The following is a 19,860-nucleotide window of genomic DNA, read 5'->3' as shown; positions in this document are numbered from 1 at the left end:
TGCTCCGGGGCGGCGGAACGGCGTGCAAGGGGGAGCGGGGCGCTCCCCGTGGGTGCTCGCCGTACCGCACCTTCCCCCAGCCCCCGGCGTGGGCGCCGGGCCCTCTGCTTGCCCTCAGGCAAGGAGGCTGCTGCCCGCCCACCCCAGGGCCTTGATAAACCGACGGGTTGATGCGGGGAGCACCACGTCTCTGTGACTGAAATTAAGCTTAAATAATTTCCCACTGCCTGAGACAAGGTCTGCAACGGCTTTGTGTTTGTGACCAGTGGCACTTTGACGTTGGGCCAAACACATTTCCCCAGCAGTGGGGCTTTTTGTCCTGTGCTGGACAAAGCCCAGGGTATGTCGCCTTGGGAGGGCACAGACGGACATCCCTAATAAACCGCCGCTCAGCGTGCTGATGTCTCAGGGCACTGGGTGCTATTCACACTGCAGCTGTTCCTGAAAAGCAGATGGGCCTCCATGGAAGTGTCAAGAATCAGACCGATTTTATCTGTTCTCAGTTGGCAAAATAGTGTAGACGGAATGAAACATCTATTAGCAGCAATACTGGAATTGCCAACACTACAGTAGTGAGCAAGTCTTGAAAACAAATAATTTCCAGTATGTTCTTTGATGAGGAAGTGGCTCTGGAAAGGAAATATTTAATTGCATCTTGTTTCCCATCTCCAGGTGTTTGGTCACTTTGTTTTGACTAGAACTGGTAACACCTGTTCTTGTTTTGTTTTGTGTTTGGAACTTTTAAGTGTTTCCTAGTTTTCCCAGTTAGGAAGTCATGGTTTGGTGACTGTCTCCAATACCAGACTAAAGGATGAAACTAGTAAGGAAGTATGTGGTAACCTCAGGTAGCAACTTAATCCTTTTTTTTAAAGCAATGTCGCTGTTTATTAAATATGGGCAGAGCCCCAAATATATTCTCATAGTTGGCTGATGACAGTTCAACCGGCCCATGCTGGAAGAAGTCAGACCATGCTGGATGAAGTAGGAGAACTCTGCCTGCCCGAAGTCTAGGTTTTCACCTTTCTCACAGAGCTCAAAGCTTACTAACCTAAAATTCCAGATTTCCATTGGAGTAGTGACCCTTACATCAGTTGTCGTGTGCCCTGTTACTAGATGCAGCATACGTGCGACTCCTTCAGATTGTGCCAGCCTTAGTTCCGTTCTGTCCAACCAAAAAACCACTTCTAATTAGCAGAGTTTGGTCATCATGATAAATAACCTTATACTAAGTATGTTCTGAAAGAGAGGTGTCTACAAAAGGAGCAGTTATCACTGTTATTGAGGAGCTTGCTGACAAGAATAACTCATTTACTGTGAACACCTTTAATATTGCATGGGTTGAGTGTTGAGACACACGAGCCACTGTACGTGTGTATTTGATGAAGCAACCTTAAACATTTTTAGATATTTAGGACATTAAGTACTTTCTATAAGCCAGAAGTATATTCTGAAAATGCTTCTCATTTTTCCCTGTCTGCAGCACATACATAGAAAATTTTATGCATAGTGTTTCACGTGACAACTTTGTCTGATGGGGAGGATTTTTGTTAAATATTGTTTCCAGTATGTTTGGTAAGGAAAAAAAATACAACATTATTTTAAAGCTTAATAACTACTTGTTAATAATAAATGAAATCATGGTACAGGAATTTTAATACAACATTAGGATCTAGTAGACTTCTCTATGTGTTTCTAAGAGTTTTTCTTTTCCAGGATCTTTCTTCTCTCCTTATGAGAGAGGAGACATGTATTTTTTCAAGACCTTATCCACAGAAAAAATCACTTCATAGCAGCTCACTGCACTGGGGAAGTGGAGGCTATGTGAATTCTAATAAAAATTAGTTTAATGAGTAGCATGGTGACTGTTTTTGTTATTCAGTGCAAAGCCAAGTAAGCTTTGGACAAACACCTGTTTTTTAGGAGGGTTAAGGAGATTTTGATACTCATTCCTAACTTTGCCAAATAAAACACATATTCATCTAACCTGGATGTGGCTTTGGACTTCCATGCTTAGATACGTGTTGGAGCTGTTCCCTGGAATCCCATTCTTAAGCAGATAATATTGAAGTAAATTTGCAGTGTAACACAAGTATTTTGAATACTGGGACGTATAGATGGATTTGCTCAATGGTGGCTTTGATTTAAATATTTTTAATGGAATAAAAACCTCTTTGCATTGAAATTGACTTTTAATTACTTTCTCTTTCGTTTAAGGCTAACTACTTTTCTAAATTTTCAAATGCTCCAGTAATACGCAAAGTAGTTGGAAGAAAAGTTCTTGATGGAGTTGGTCAGCCAACACTAGAAGTGGAAATATACTGTACAGTTAAAAACTATGAGAAGGTATGAGCTGCTGCTTCTTCAAAGAATGTCATTTTTCAAATGACATTTCCAAGTTAGGAATTAAAGAGTGTTTTCAACTTTTTTACTTTTTTTTCAGAGGATTTGTTCCATTGTAATGTCCTCTCATTCTCAAATACCTGAAAATGCTTTACCTGAAGCAACCGAAGCTGATGAGAAAGAGAGGAATGACTCCGTTAACACTGCTGTGGAATGGGTCAATGAGTCGCTGAACACAATGCTAAGAGACTTGCAGCCTACTGACCAGCGTCAAGTCGATAAGATGCTTGGGTAGGTCTCACGTGTTACGCAAATTACTGCGTTCGAGATATACACCACTCATTTATACTGAAAATGAAAAACAGAATATTCAATGTTTTCTACTATTATTTTTATATATGTTTAGGATGTGATGTCTGTCTCAGATACGCTGCATTATATTACTTCCTGCTTTTCTCATAATTACGATATGCAAATCGCCCTATTTTTTACAAGGTTTCATACATAGGATGCAAAAATGAGGGCTTCAGAAAAAAATGCCTGAACACGTTCATCAGTCAAAGGCTTCGTTTAAGAAACTCATTCAGTGCCAGCTTAATTCAGTGTGTGACGTCGTTTTCGGACTGTGACTCCTCTTCTGCTCATTGCACTGCAAAACAAAAGTGGTACGAAAGGCCTGTGTGTGTGTCTTCTGCGGTGAGCTAATCCACAGAAAACATGTAGATTCATCCACTTTTCAGGTTCTGGTGGGGTTTTCTTTCTGAGGAATCTACTGCAAAAGGCTTCTTACTTGGGGCAATTAATTTATTTGGAAACAGTTTCGTTAGTAAACAGCCATGTTTATTTTTTGCATACAAATATTTCTTCCTGGGAGCATCCCAAAGTGAAAAAGAACAGCCATATTTTTGCATAAAAAGAAATATGGATGGGATTTTATAAGAAAAAAGCGGTAAAGTAGAAGTATCACAGACATATCTGAATGTACCTTTTAGGTAACATTAGAGGAGCTACCTGGCAACATTATGGCTTTCTTCACCCTGGAAGCAGTAATATGGCCTGTCTTCCTGTTCTGTAGTGGTTTTTTAGCTACATCGCTGAGGGGAACGACACTTTGCTGGAGGGGTAGCGCTTGGGCTGCCACGCTTAGCACAGGCTGTAGCAAACAGACCTAATTGCCTTTCACGTGGATTAGCTTGGGGAAGACCTCGATGAAGGGAATAAGGACTCAGTTGGAAATAAATTCTTCCAACTGAAGTGAGTCTAAATAAGATTTTAATGCATTATTTACACTACTTGATATATCTTACATGCTCAGTTTACCTGAACTGGGGGACTGTGACCCACGTATGCAGTTTCCACGTCGTGCATGTAATTGAAATTCAGCCACTCTGAGCCTGCAGCCGCTTAGATAACCAGGATACAACTGACCTATTGGATTAGCAACCTCGGCCAAGCTGTTGTCATGAAGTTATGACAGGATCCGTGACTATCCATGCACAGCAAACACATCTTTCACGCTAAGATTGTCTGCACAGAGCTGGCTTTCAAACCAGAGTGATTTGAAAAAGGATGTGGCAAGGTTTATAATTCTTGCTTGTGGTTCTTTTGTTTAACTAACATGGTAAGTAGATGACTACCTAAAAATAATGCTGTTTATTGACTTCTCCAGCTTCGCACAACGAGTCCATGGCAGAAGCTCGAATAGATCCCCTTAATCTCCTTCTTAGCATGTTCTTTAGCCTGTATCCTATGCCTACTAGTCACATATCTAACGATATTTCGAGCCAGTAAACTTTCTGCCTCTTTCCTCAGCGAATACTTTACAAAAAAGGTAGAAGAAAAAAAAGAAATCCAAAAGCAGGAAGAAGAAGCAGCAGAAGCCACTCTTGACCTTACTTCATGCACTCCATCAGCAACAGCATTACCTGGGGGAAGAAAGGCAGCAAAACCAGGTTTTGGTTTCACTGATTCTAATATTTTCTGCAATACAGATATTGATAGAGGTGCTAAAATACTTTCTGAAGTATTCCATGCCCATGAAGAATTCCATGGGTATGCAGTTCTTCAGGACACATGCCACAGTCTATTCAAAGGGTTTGGTTACTCTGTCCTAAATCTTTCTGATCACAGCAGTTTCTACTGCAGAAATGAGAGGAGAAGTACAGAGTTTTCTCATCATTCATATGCACTGGCTGAACAGAGTTTCTGGCTTTATTTTACAGTTGGCTTAGACAGGAGGTTATTACTCTTCAGGGTGAGGAATAAGAATGGAGGAGGATGCAAATGAAGAATAAAAATGAAAATTATAAGGAAAGAATAGGGAATCACAGAACTGAACAGGAAAATGGAAATAGAATTAAGATAGAAGTTGAAAGAATGGAAAGAGGGAGGAAGGGAAGTTTCTTGCTGACACTGAGAAAGGAGGAAATAAGGTGAAAACCAGAAGAGAAATAAGGGCAGGGATTAGATGGGAATGATGGGCAGTACAGAGTAAGAAGAAGTAAGTAAACAATGCTACTAAAAGAAAAGATGGTGAGAGAAACAGGGTAAGTGTACATGGCCAAAAATAACCTCAAAGGAAAAAAGCACCATATGTTACCTTCATGTATGTATTACCCTCAGAAGAAAAAGGTTGGTTATGACTTATTGAAAGGGCAGAACATTTTGGTGAATTATTATTTCTGATGAGTTTAGTTTCAACTGTCATATACTATCAGTAAAACCCCACAATCAATATGTTAGATGTGTGCACGGAAAGTTCACCTTGGACCTGAAATGTAACATCTGCCCTTGCCAGGTCCACCCAGCTATCATCATGTTGTATGTTGTACCTTTAGTCACGCTTCTGCTGATACCTGTATGACTTGCTTTCACTAATTATTTTCTTTCTCTTTGATTGTGATACTGACTGCAATATTATTGCTAGAATCAATACCTGATCATTGGGAGCCAATGATTATGAAGCTAAAAGTGATAAAGCAGGTTACAAAGTAGTGTGGTGTAAAGGATCTCTGCAAAACGCTGCGGTTTGTCACTTGCTCAGTACTTTACTACTAGTGTCGATAGGTGTAGCTCTTCATACTCCACGTAAGAGGTTATAGGACCTATGTGTACTACACAAATGATGTCTAATCTAGTCTGCGTGTCCAGTTAAGGTCCTACTAAGAATATTTTATCATAAAATACCAATTATATCCTGTAGTATTTATATTTTATTGAAATCAATACTTGTACAGCACTCCTACTAGGAACCAAAGTAATAGGTCAGATTTACAAAAAGCTGCCAATGTATATGATTCTGGAGAATCAGACTGCTTCTTTGGCTTTCACATAGGTGCTTACTGTATGAGTTCATGTGAGTGCTGTAGGCAGTAAATATGATAGTGGGAACAGCTGGATTTCAGGCGTTTTGACAAAAGTTACTCTGCTGTATCTGAAAGAGAAATAGGTTGTTTTGAAAATTTAACAAGACTATGCACGTGGAATATTTAAAAGACCTGTTCTCATTGGAAAATCCAACTGTAATAGGCCTACATTTTTTTTTTCCACTGTCATTAGGAGAAATCACGTATGTGTACTCCCAGTCAGGTTATGGAACCTTCTAAGGTGTTTATGCAAAAGCTGAGCATATAGGGAGGACGATAAAGCATACTGAAATCATGCTTCTGAGAATTATGTATATAACATTACTAAACATAAGCATTGGTTAATAAAAATACAGATTTCAGTGGCTGAAAGATCTGCAAAAGAAGTGGATTTGAAATACATTTGATGCTAGAGTGAGGGAGGACAGATACTTTACTTACTTGTAAGGTCATTTCATGTAAAACAACCGCCAAGATTAAGTTTAAAAAATAGAATGATTCCTTTGTGATACACGGAGTACATCTGACATGACAATATCGTATTTACTGATACAGCTGTGATACACAAGCACACGTTTTAAACCAAGGAGACATTTAGCTACTACTGTCTGTCTTACAGGAAAGAAGTCAGCAGTTGCAGAGAGGACAATCCCACCTGCAGACCCCCCTGAGGCAGTGCTTTGCGGCAGCTTAGCCATTGGGGGAACCTCACTTGCTATAGCTAAGGCTGGTGCCACCATCAGCCGTATCCCACTGTATTTACATATTGCGCTGCTGAAACACGATCAGGTACATGTGACATAACTGTGTTTATTTTTTCCCAGTTATCACAATTGTTGTAGAATTCTGAAGCCAGTACTGAAACCCCCATGACAGTGGTGTTAAATATATCTCACAGAATACACTCTTCAGGCCATTGCATTCAGTCTTTGAACCCTGTGCTATAATTCAAATATATAATAAATTATTCTGATCTTTAACATTTTTATTTTCACATGGTACTCCCAATTACAGAACTCACCTAGAGAAATGACTCTACCACTCCCAATGGTTACTCTGTTGAACTGTGAAAAAATTTCACCTGCAAAGCTGATATTAGTGAAAGAAATTTTGCTTATACCACCAGTTCAGTTATCACTCAGACAGGTACTGCTTCATTTTCAGCTTTATAAATGTATTCTATAGACTTGCTATAAACTACATATGCACATAAGTATATAGATTTTTTCAGTGTATTCCTTACAACCTGTATTTCTCATTTTTTTGTTTGTTTGCAAGGCCAAAGTTTTAACAAACATGAGTGCAGAATTCTCACACAAGGAACATTAAATGAGGTAAATAGGTGAAGAGTTAAAAGCAGATACATTGACACTGGAAATTAAAAATGTATGTGTTAGTACAGAAGCATAAAATCAGTGCATTGAAGAAGATGTAGGGGAATTGTGTTACTCAACAGTAAGATTTCAATTTTGTTTCGAATTTTACATTAGTAGATTATAAATAGTGTGAGTTGATTGATGGAGCATACAAAACAACAAAACTCGTAACAAATTCACAGGAAATAATAAATAGCTTTGAAAATGAAATCGTGGAGATAGAAGGGGATACAAAGCAGAACAAAATCTATTCAAGGGGCAAGAAGGACGGATGAGGCAGGCTGGATCAACCCTCTCTTTTTGTTTAGCCATGTGTTGCAATAAAGAATGGAGCTGCACAAGATGCCTACATTAGGGCTGTGTTTTCTGCTTTGTGTGCTGGTGACCTGAACAAATAGCTGAGCTCGATTCTCTTTCTTTTTCCTTTTTTCCTTTAACTTTTTTAGCATTGTCACCAAGAGCTCTTAATAAGGTTGCTAATTCTGTACCTTTCAAAGACATAATGCCTCCTAGTGCTCATGGGAGAGTAGCAAGCTGTTTGCTGCAGTGCAAAAAACCTAGCCAGTCGTCCTGTGTTGATGTGTTGTCAGCTGTGACTGACTTCTGCCCCCTTCAGTATTCCTTTACTGGCACAGTTTAAGAAAATCTGAAATGTGATTTACAAATTAGCATTAAACTTTTACTAACAGCTGAAAAGGAAGGAGTGTCTTGTGTTAAAAACAATGGATTCATTTTATTGGAGTGTTTCTCCATTCCCCAGTGTTTAAAATGAAGGCAGCAATTTTTTCCCTGCTTCCTGGAAATGTTCTAAAGGTAGATACATTCAGTTTTGCCAGAGGTCCCAGTCAGGAAGTCATACATGGAGTCACAACCATCAACAGTGATTACCATCTTCCCATTTCTCAGATATTACACAGAACCAGGTATTGCTTACTAGTTAAGTTTGGAAAGGGTTCCTTTTGGGGAAGAAAAGACTACTTTTCTTGCCATCCCATTCAGCGGCATAATCAAATATTCCTGTTCATTCCACCTCTACTAACCCTTTATCATCGGACACTTGACTGCATTTTGTGGGTGGGGGATTGTTTTAAGGAAGTCTATAATAGTGGTGTTTTTTTTAAATACGTAATATTAAAAGTTCTGCATTTAGAATAAATGTTCTCTCTCTTGTGATTTAAGCTGCTAAAATGAAATAATTAATCTTTCTTTTAATTACTGTTGTTTAATTTCAGGGCATAGAAAGAGTTCTGGATATTCAGAAAGAAATGATGAGACTGTTGGAGTCCCCAGGGAAAGCGGTACAATAAAAATGTGTGGTGATAACATGATGTACTTCATTTGGTCTTTCTACTACTGTTGTCTTTTTAAGCTTAAACATGGAACATTTAGCCTCTTGTCAGGCTTAGCCCTATGGCAGAGAATCGAAGATGTGTTCCTCTGACAGCTGAATACAACGTGGGCCATTTGGTGATATTAATATAACAAAGACAGAGTAAAACATTGTTCTAAGAACAGTAAGACTTTGTGTTTACCTGAAGAACTAACCGGGAGTGTATGGTTCTGATCTTGCTAAGTCTCACCCACGTGCGACAGGTTATTCATGTACTGTTCCTGTAGTAGTGTATCAGTCTCCGTATGTGCCTACACGTTTTGCACAATGAGGTTGTTGGGTTTCTCCAAGTACAGACTCTAGATTCTTGTTTCCGAGATCCTCTGTGTTTTTGGTAGGCTAGGTGAGAATATTTTGAAAAACAAATGATGGTTGGGGTCATGCCCACATAGAAATAAACATTTGAAATTAATTACCACCACAGAATAAAATTGGACAGTTGCTGATAGTGTTCAAGCCAAACAGAAGCTATTTCCTATCTGAAGGATTTGCAATCTCTGTAGAGCAAAATTTAGTTGGGTTTTTTTTTTTATTTATTTTTATTATTTTCTTGGTTCTGGGGTCTCTCTGTCATTTTTGAACTTTTCCATGGAACTGATTTCTTTCTTCTTTCCCTCCCAACAGCCCAGTCCTCAAGTAGCAGACAGTAAGAAAGGCAGAGCACATAACACAGGGAAGAAAGCTCCGGTAAGAAAAGAGATTTTCATTGTAAGCCTTCAGCAAGGTATTAACAACAGCAGGGAACCAAGATGTTCATCTACATTACCATTATGAAAAGGTCAAGGCAAGACTTTTAAATATTCCAAATGCTCATATTTTATGTAATCATTTGGATTCTTCTGAGTATACCTTCCCTTCCTGTGGCACAGTAACAGATAGGGGTAATTCTTCTGGAATCTGGTCATTTTATTCATATAGAAATCCTGATAAATTATCCAAATGAGCATTTTGCAGGCCTGTAGCACCAGCAGAGAACATGCCCTTTTGATCATATAGGCTGTAAGACCATTACCTGTACAACTTGCATCTCGCACTGTTTCTTAACTCTGGGAGCGTAACTCCCCTCTGAGGCATGCTGCATTAACTTCCCAGTTCCTGCTTGAGGTTACAGGTAACGGCAGATAGGAATCAGTAGCCAAAGGGCAGAACTCAACAATACTGCACAGGATGTTATTTTCTATGACTCAAATGATCTTTTTTTTTATCAGTTCACAACCTGTAGTTTATAGATGAGTTTTCCAAATAGCGGGATGGAAATGCCATGCCAGTTTTTCTCTCCAATTAAAATATTGTCAGGTGAGAATTGTTGCTATTGTGGAGTATACAAAAGAGAGGAGGAACAAAAGTTTTCCTGTTGTTTTTTGTTGCTTAAACAACACAAAATTCATCATCATTAAGCAGCTGGCCACTGTTTTTCTGGTGGGTAATTTCCATATTCTTATCATAAGATGTACTGCAGTCACAAGTTAAAATAATTCCTTAAACTGTGCACAAGGAAACCTTGTGTTAGAGTCACTGCAAAAAAAAAAAATCCATTTATTTCAATAGGAGAAAACTAGAGGAGATGGTACTGAGACTGAAATTTAAACTGATAAAAGCACCATGTAACTTTGAACTTTTTCAGGGGAAAAAAAGGACAAATGACAAAGGCGGTGAAGAAGAAAAACTTGTTTAGGTTATAGAAGTAAAAACTAGACAGAAAAAAATGTTTTTCTAAAGATAAAGATTTCTCTCAGTGGAATGCAACAAGGCACAGCATACGGGTACCTTGAAAATCACTTGAAAATGCAGACTTAACCTCCACCTCATGTTAAATGCAAGAAGACTTACTTTACTTCTTACCCCTGATTGCTGCAGCCTAGTGCTCCGAAAGCAACAAGTGAAAGAGGTGTTTGTCCTTGCAGATTGCTACAGAATGATCTCATAACAATTTGACGTGCTTTTTCTTCCTAACTTTTTATGTGCAAGAACATTCATACGTCCTCTGTAGCTAGGCCTCTGTTCTGGCCGCTCTAGTTACTTCTCAAACTCTCGTCAGAACCAATGCCTGCCAATTGACTTCTCCAGTCTACTCAGGATTATGTCCTGCTGCTTTCTGGGCAAGTTAGTGTCATTCTTTATAATCCAAAATTCACAGACTTTAAAGTTAAAAATCAGTGTTTGAAAAACCTACAAAAAGCCCTGACGACAGAAGGAGATGTAAAATAATTGCTCGATGCAACTCTGCTTGTGGCTCATGCTGTGCCTGGCTCAGACGTGCAACCGTGCTAGGGTTATTTCCCCCTCTGTCGTTTGCTCCTTCTGGAAGTCTTGGAAGATTCTGGTGTTTCTTGAACACTCCACAGAGGCAATATCAAAGTTGCAGGTGAAAATAGATGAGTAAAAGCAGTTTGAAAGTGGAGAATATGTTTTTGTGACAAAGGGATGGTCCGCAGCACCGGAAACTTTCACATAGCATCCATGATAACTCAGTGGTTGTTCAGAGTGCCTTTAAAATCTTTTTTTAAACCAGTCCTGGCCTTGTAAGAGTGAGAACTACATGAGCAGACATATTTCCAAAGACTATTAGTGCTCTACTCATTAGCACCTGGTTACCCCTCATTCATGGAGAATTGTCCTTAAAGGTGTGAATGCAGTTTCTGAGAATAGACTTGTATTTTGATGAGTCAATGCAGACTGAAATGACAGTGAAAATATATGTATAAGCAGTATGTATATACTTGTGTGCTAATAAAGTGATTATTTTTGTTTTACTTTCAGCCACGAGCCTTAAAAAGAATATCACACTTAGGATGCCCAGTAACAGGATGTGATAATCTAGAACAACCGCTACTCCTAGTGCAAACAGCTTGCCACAATATAGGTCTGGAGCTAGGAACAGACATGTATGTAGCAATGAATTGTGCTGCTCATGAATTAATGGATTATGTAAGTTACTTTCAGTATCTACTTGGTTGGTGTTTAAAAGGAATGTAGCTATTTATTATTTATCATCTATCACACTGCAAACTCACCTAGAAGCTTCTCACTCCACTTTTGGAAGTAGCAATCAGTCAAACCAAAAGAATTGTCTCTGCATTTATAATTTAGGGTTGAATCAGTCCTACAAGCGTAGCAGATCTGTTACTGGATGGGGAGTGCAAGGGGATGAGACAGGCAGGCGTCCTTCGGGTCGCTTGGTGCCGTGGGAGCAGTGCGAACGCACGTATTCCTCCTGCCAGCATCCTGGCGGTGCACTGCGCGCGGAGCAAGGCTCACAGGAGCACGGCAGAGCCCCATTACAGTTTATGTCCTGCCTACAGGAATCTCTCCCCCTTTCATTGTTTAACTGTAATCATTCAAATGGTAGAAGCCTGCCTGCATCAGCCAGGTTTATTCCTTTCCTCTGTTTACTTAATAAGAGGTTTTTTCAGGTCAGTCTGTGTCAAATATAGCAAATTTTATAGCAAAATTTCTAATGGTCAAACACCCTACTACATGCTCTTTTTAACAAACCAGCTTCACTTCACATTACATATCAGACAATTTTGGATTAAAGTATTAGCAGCAAATCTTTGGGGTTTTTTCCATGTATGAACTAAATAATTATCTTCTATCCACCTTGCTTTCAAGGATGAAGAGAAGAAATTATTTACACAAGTATACTTCTGTAATACCTTCACACCACTAGATGCTTCTTTCTCCCCGTTATTGCATCACATCTCTTGTTTTCCTCAAACTACCTTGACCTTTCTGTGCATTTTTGCTATGGTACGCGTGCATACCCACTGACATTCATCTCACTCTGTATCAACATTCGGGTTTAAATTCTTATTTTACAAGATTTTTATTTGACAAAGTTTGTTTCTCTCCGGCTGAAGTCTTAAAGTTACTCAACCTGTTCCACGACCAATCAGGTTTCTCCTAAGCAAAAAAAGAACCTTCCTATTCCATTTAACAGCTCAGGAGATTTTGTGTATTTGGGTGTACTATAGTGACAAACCTGCCATTATTAATATCATGACGGCAGTTGCTTTCCTGGCAATTTGCGGTATCTGTATCCTATACCAGAATGAGCAGAATCTTAACCAGCGAATTATCAGTAATTCTGCAACGTGCTGTTACTGAACTGCACAGGTCACCAAAGCAGTGGCTGTCCCGGCACGGCGTGCCTCAACAGCCCCCGTACGCTGCAGCCTGTGCTTCCCATACTGATGAGACTGGTTTAAACCAGTCTTCCTGTGTTGCGAGGGGAAGGAGGCAAGGAAAGGCAGTATCTGGGTTTTAAGTGCTGAAGGTGCACTCCTTTCCCAGAGCAGTATTTTCTATGTGAAAATGGGGAGAAAAAATTACCTTTTTTTAGAAGTGAGAAGTGAGATTTTTCATATGTCCAATATTGCTCCCTTTGTGATAAAGTACTGCAAAACCAGCAGAGTTGCCTGGAAAACGATGAAAAAGATCTCCCTTGTTTGGGGAGTGGCATCTCTCAGAGGCTTTGGCATCAGCCCCCTGGAACCCACTGTTCCTTCAGGCCGAGTTTTCTGTAACACTGTACATAGACAAGCCAGTGTGCGCTTCCTGAGGAACACACCATCCACGAGCTTGGTAGAGACACGAGTGTCACAAGATCTGCATGCTAACAGTTTGAAAGTATTGCCTTCCTCAGCTTTCATGCTTTTCACTTTACTTCCTAGGTGAAAGGGAAGTATGAAATAGCTACTGGGACGTTCAAAAGTCCTGATGAAATGGTCGACATGTACGTGGAACTGATTAATAAGTTTCCTTTTATTACTGCATTAATAGATCCCTTAAGAAAAGAGGTAAGATGCCGCAGTGCAGTCCTTGAAAACTGGTAATACTGTTAAGTGGTGTATCACTGAACTTTTCACATTTTTACAAAGCATATAAAATGCAAAGCTGCTGGGTTTGGAGTCTTCAGACATAAAAATATCACTTTGAAAATGTATTTGACGATTCATTTATGTATCTGTAATTGACAATAACTCTAAATTTTTCTATACTTTCTGACATGGTTCCTGACACAAAATAATCTTGGCATGAACAGAATATGGTCAGCACAAATATTTTAAAGAATTACAAGAAAATGTGCTTTTTTTCTGATTCTGCTTGCTAAGCCACTGTCATTACATTTTGCTTCTTATGTAAAACAAATAATTCAAATTATAAAATCAGATTATAAAATTCAAGTGATATCTCACGTTGTATTACATTTATTGTATTATATGGGAGAAGCTAAAATTGAGACAGCTGTACATTCCTTAGAATCACTCAAAAAATAACTATTGCTGCTGCTCTTCTTTATGACTGGGATTTATAGCCAAAGCCAGAACAAACCTGTCACTGGCAGCGCTGCCCGGCAGAATTTGTAAAGTGGTAGTGAGACAGCATGTATTTACCCCTGTGATCAAAGTTAGAGGAGTTAATTCAGCGTGGCCAACACATCACATCAATCAGGTAGGGTCCTAGTAAGCGTGTTGTCCTTACAGAGGGATGAAAGACACAGATCGCGTGACCTTCAATATTAGCGTTTATACATCAGATTCAGTTTCCGGGTATTCTAAAAACGATAAAAGCTTAATTGTAGTAGACCTACATCCTGCATTTGCACAGCTTAGTAAGGATTTGCTCTTGCTGTGGAGTTGCACACTTTATCTTCTTCGAGATAAAGAGACAGGGTGAGTTTTCATGTGCAAAACATGACGACTGCGATTGAAGGGGGAAGCAAAGTGATGGTGTCTTTGTGAATCTGCCCACTGCCTGCATCAGTAATTCTAAACCAGATGAACCGCAAAATCCAGCGGATTTTGGTCTCATCTGCAACTTTAAAAGTTTGTTTTTCGATTAGCTGTGTTTACTGTTCCCTCACGCTCGTTAGCCGTGCCTGCCTGCACTGTTTCGGTCTGACTCGGGATTACCCATGTTCAAACCACCAGATTATTCCCCCCTCCTGCCAGGCTGCAAACCTCCTTGACAGTTCCGGCTAAGAAACATCCTCGCAACGTGAAAATCCGCAGGAGAATTACAGCAGGTAGTGAGGTACAGTTGGAACAGAACACTGCCACGGGACCTGCCGCTCCCCCCGCCTCCCGCAAATCTACAGCGTTCCCCACGCCACATCTCTGCCACAGATAATTAGGTCCGTGAGGATTAGCTCTGGTACCAATTCAGCAACTCACTGCCAGGCAGCAGACCACTTCAGCGCTTAAGTTTAAACGTTTGTTCCGGTGTCAAAAACTTCATTTTCACTTACATGAGGGCTTGAAATCCTGCTAGGAATGAACTCTCGTACAGGCTGCAGCCACACAGCTCCCGAAGCCGTCTGAACCGCAGAGCAGGAACTACTACTGGCAGCATTATTAGCTAGAAAACTAGTGTTTTTAATGGGAGAACTTGGCATTCGGTGGACACAGGGAAAGCAAATGAAGTTGTGAATTTCTTCTTTCAAATTACTTCTATATCCTTCTCCTTTATCCTTAAATCTCCGTGCTGTATGGACAACAATGCATTAAAATCAAGAAACAAAGACCCTAAAAAAATGGAGCTTTGCTGGGAAGAGAGCGTTGTACTCTGCTGTTCCCTGAGCGTTCATCTTACAGCGGCGATCAGCCTGGCTTGATCTGTGTCATTGAGTCTATGACTGCCCCCTGATTTGTTAGTTTGTCTTTAAACAAATATTAGGACATTTAAAATATTAATGAAAGAATGACTCCTCTGGATAAAACAATAGAAAATTATTTTATGTTCCATTAAAATGAAATAAATCCCAGGAAAGAAATTAAAATAGCCAACTCCTACAGTGAGTTTAATTGGAAATATTTTAAACTGTACTTGTGTGCAACTAGCCGTGATTAATTCCAGGTCAAATTTATCTTTTATAGCAAAATCTTAAAATCCTAGCAAAATCGCAGCAGTATGTTTTTCTCAGGTGGACAGATTTAAAATACAGTATAAAATATGGTTGTATGAAGGGTATCCTGAGGATTAAATCCAAACTTTGAATTTTTTAAAATTCTGAATGAGGGGTTTTATTCAGTTTATTTTTTTAAACTCCAGTTATTTACCTGATTGTTTATGCAGGACCGACAACAATGGAATGACGTATGTCGTGCTCTTGGCTCCAAATGTTACCTGATTGCTGAAGATGCTGCCACATGTGTTTCCAAACTTAAAATTGACCCAAACGTAAACATACCAACCTGCAGTGGCGTTGTCCTAAAATACATTAACCAAACCACGGTATCAGACCTCACGGAACTCAGTGGACTTCTAAAATGTGAGTAATGCTGGGGGGGGTGGGGTGGGGAAAGGCTCACTTCCACACCCAACGGGCCAATAAACAGCATTGCTACACCTGTAAATACTACAGCTTTTTATCTCATTATTGCCACTTCTAATTTAGAAGGAGCTTGTTGTAAAGAAACAAACATTCATGTTTTGCCTCACAAACGCCCGTTCAGGAGCTTAAAACGGCTTTCCAGGCTTCCGGTATAGCAAACGCGTACAGCGGATGCGTTGGGTGCGGGTGCCCTTGGACACCGCCGCCGAGTGCCGTACAGTTAGGTACCAGTTACAAGAGGAAAAGATGGAGTTGAGCAGTCTGGATTGTGACGGATACTAGTATTAAGAAATCCAAGCGAGTCCAAAACGTTTGGATTTGCAGCTTGTATAGATGGTTGTCAACGTGTTACTGAGCCTCTGTGGTACGAAGAACCTGGGGAGTGTCATATCTAACACTGCTCTTTGCATCAATGTGTCTTTATCTGTTTTTACACCCAAGAAATAGATAGACAAATTTAATATATCAAAGTTCCTTCCTTCTTCCTTCAAAAAGCCTGGAATCACTATATCAAAACGAGTAAACAGCAACTTAAAGCTTTCATTTGGTGGTGATGGTAAACTCTTTTTGTTACAGTGAAGAAAAATCACTGCTCTAGTAAGGAGCACATTTACAATAAATAGAACAGCCTCCGAGCCCGTGGAATACATTACCAGACACATCAGCCAGAGCCAGGAATCAGGATGCTCCCTTATCCAGGCTGGAAATAAAACGTAATATGAATGTAGCAAACTGATAAGGGTTTACATCTTTGTGAGACGGGTTTCCTTGGCTTTACTCCCGTTTGTATTTAAGCTTACACAGCCCAAAGGTAAAAAGGAATGAAAACGCCGAACAATTTCTGTGTCAAATATATAAAATATACACTAATGAAGGTTTTACACTCCCGTTTATGTAGGGCAAAGACGCATTACCATATTAGGAAGTCCAGATGGAGAATCTTGTGATGATAGCCTTGTGGATCTGGTAAGTATTGAAAGCTGTTCAATTGCACAATTGCCCAAACCCTGCTTTTAACATGAACTACTTTTTAAGGAGAAAGCCTGTTTCTGCTTGAGAAAGAAAGGATGTTTTACAAAATGGGTTTCTTCTAGAGAGTTGCTTTTTTTCCCTAGAGAGAGTTAATCTTTGAGATTAAACACAGGAAATTTGCCAAAGCAGGGAGTATATCCCCAAGAGCGTATGATCTATTTGGCTGTATTCATTTATAAAAAAAAGTGTTACTTAAAACATTTCTGAGGAGTAATAATATTTTAGGCAAAAATTCTTAACACTAATAGATTTAGTCTTTTTGTATTACAGCCACATTTGCAAACAGCGTTTCGTTTCATACGCCAGTGAAAATTATTGTTTGCCTCCGACAAATCTTTCGTTAAGAGACTTCATTTCTAGTGAAAGGAGGGGTTTTATCCGTAGAAAGCTAAGGGTGTTAAATTAGAAGCAGGCTACCGCGTTTAGTAATTAAGAATGACTTCGCTTCCCAAACGGCGGCGTAAAATACGCACTTTCTCGTTTAAGGCTGTCGGACTGGGTGCCAGCTTTCTCAAGTTGGGAGGTCTTTCCCGCGGCGAAAGGGTGACCAAATACAACCGCCTTCTTGCTATAGAGGAAGAACTGGCCAAGAATAGAACGCTACGTATGAGCTTCTTTCTTACTTTGTTTTCAGCTTGCAATGAATACGAGAACAAAGATTGGAGGGAGAATGATTGAAACCGCACCCCGGGAGGGAAGCGAAATCAAAAGGCTATAAATAAGCGCTGACAAAAAAAACCTAGGATAGCACTTGCCACAATGTATATTGTTGTCCTAATGGATTATCTGTTTACTGAATGTTAAAATGGACCCCTTCTTGAGGAGTAGCCTACATTAAGCTTTTTTCCAGAACTAATTGGTTGGAGTCTTGAAGCCCACAGTGCAAAAGGAACAAAACAAAACCCACGCATGTAACACACCGAAAGGCTGCCAAAATGGAATTTTAGGCCAAATACCCCACCTCCCTCAAGCCCCTAAAGATATATTGCTAACAGGACTTCATTTCACAACCCACTTTTGTGTCTTGCACTTCCAGCAAAATGTGTTTGGAAAGCTGCAGTTCCACGGGCAGGCACTAAATAAACCCCAAGAAAACCCCAAGTCGAGGATGCACATTCAGCCTTCGCCACTTGCGTGCATCTGCCTGCAGTTTGGGATCGGCATCTTCCTTACCTTACACCCTGCTAACAGTTCGTTAGAGCCCCTTCTCACTTGCTCAGGTACCAATCCAGAGAGAATCGAGGCATACGGCCTGAAGGGGGGGCAGAGACAAGGAGAGGAAGAAAGGGAGGAAAGGGTTTGCAAGAATTTATTAAGCCTAAGCAAAAGAAAGGGGAAGGAGAATGAAGTCATTTTACCCTCTTGTTTCTAATCCATTTCCCACGTCCTGTGCACAGGATAGCGGCACCTGACCAGTGCACGCCACGGGACCAAGCTTTTATTTGGGAAAAAAAATCATTTATTGAAGATATTCCGAGTTTTCGAGATATGCCCCTCACTCATAGATTGCAAAACAATAGAAAAAAAGAAATTCCTTTTTGCTAACAAAGTTTCCCACTGGATGCACTTCTCAAACCCAGGATGGATAATTACAGACCTGTGGATTTTAACTGCTGCCGCAGCTTTAGTGTATTCCCTGCCCCAGTGGTGTAGCCTGAACAGAAGTGCTCGAGTTGGAGACATTTAAACCTCTAGCTCATAAAGCGAATCGGCAACGCTTCCCGCTGCTGCTCCTCGGGCAGAAGGAGCGTCCAGCGGGGCAGCACCTCAGAGCTGCTCAGCAAACCCCTCACGCGGCCGGGCGGGCGGCTACGGCACACAGCGGGGAGGGGTCACGGCTGGGGGTGACGCTGCCCTCGGGAACCCCCAGCACCCAGACTGGGGAAAACGGGAGCGAGAAGAGCGACGGCTGGGCGTGGGCTGACGGGGTTAGCAGGTGAGTCGAGGGGGCACGGCCGGCGGTGGGAGCACCCGTGCCGAGGAAGTCGGGTGTTCACGCAGCGGGGCGAGAGGATCGGTGAGGAAGGGAATGCAGTAAATATCCCAGCCCACGCTGCACTGCCCCATGCCCTCACCCTGTAACCATCGTGCAGGACTCTGGCTCCCCTGTCTCTAAGGGCCAGATTCTTAAAGGTGTTGAGAGACTCACGTGAGCATCATCGGACAGTTTTAAAAAACCCAAACGCACTGCAAGAAACCAGACTACAGCTTCTTTTTTTCTCTTCTATTTCAGGTGAAGCAAACCTTGAATTCACTGTTTTTGCTGACGAGTCGCAGCCAGAAAAACAACTTCCTGCTGTACTTCCTCCCTCCAGGCAGGATCCCTTGCCTCGGCAGCGCTCGGCCAGCCCCGCAGTTCCCAGCCCGCCTGCTCAGCTCCCGCGGGACAGCGCACGGACCTAGGCTGTCCAGAGTAACCTTTAGGTACATTCCTAAATAGCACTTGAGTGAGAAACTAACAGATTAACTATCCCTTAGTCTGTTCATTTTCAAACGCTTCAGCCCAACATTTCAGAAGCTCTCAGATCCCGTTATTACCGATACCGTACTGTTCCGATTCTCCTTTCCCAGGCGATGGCAGCTTTCGGCTGAAACCAGGCTAACTGAGCAGTGCCTACAAATACCACGAAATCCTGCGCTGTATTTACAAACTGACGAAACAAATACCTCTGTGTCCAGCCCAAAACTAAATGTTTGTTTTGGGAAAGTGGAAATCTCTCTGCATACAAAGAGCAAGCTATTGACAAACAGCAAAAAAAAAAAAAAAGAACAGACAACATTTTACAAAAAACAAAGGCCTTGACTGTTATGCTGCTCCATCCCCCGCCGCCCCCTCAATGCTGCTCTTAGATCCAGCCTACAAGGGAAATTTTGCTCCAGTTGTAGCTATCAATACAAGCGCCTCGGCGCGAACCCCAAATGTAGGGCACAAAGCCGTAATTGGCAGCAGGAGGAAGCGAGCTTCAGGCGCGGGCCGGGAATAACAAGTCAAATTCACAAGGTCTGGGAAACTTGTCAGGA

General features: G+C 40.9%; 1 protein-coding gene across 1 annotated transcript; it reads left to right on the top strand.

Moving 5' to 3' along the window:
• Positions 1–2,214: 2,214 nt before the first annotated feature.
• ENO4 (enolase family member 4) lies at positions 2,215–19,242 on the top strand (the record flags this gene model as incomplete). Its single annotated transcript, XM_010161238.1, has 13 exons — positions 2,215–2,343; positions 2,441–2,631; positions 4,153–4,292; positions 6,325–6,494; positions 6,720–6,851; positions 8,314–8,379; positions 9,096–9,158; positions 11,232–11,399; positions 13,145–13,270; positions 15,549–15,744; positions 16,706–16,773; positions 17,326–17,443; positions 19,073–19,242. Coding segments are annotated over 13 exons (1,737 nt in total), but the record flags the coding sequence as incomplete, so codon positions are not given.
• Positions 19,243–19,860: the final 618 nt, after the last annotated feature.

This window comes from Eurypyga helias, unplaced genomic scaffold, assembly GCF_000690775.1.
Source record: "Eurypyga helias isolate BGI_N326 unplaced genomic scaffold, ASM69077v1 scaffold24261, whole genome shotgun sequence".
In the NCBI taxonomy this organism is placed as follows: domain Eukaryota; kingdom Metazoa; phylum Chordata; class Aves; order Eurypygiformes; family Eurypygidae; genus Eurypyga; species Eurypyga helias.
This window is presented reverse-complemented; position numbering and strand designations above follow the sequence as displayed.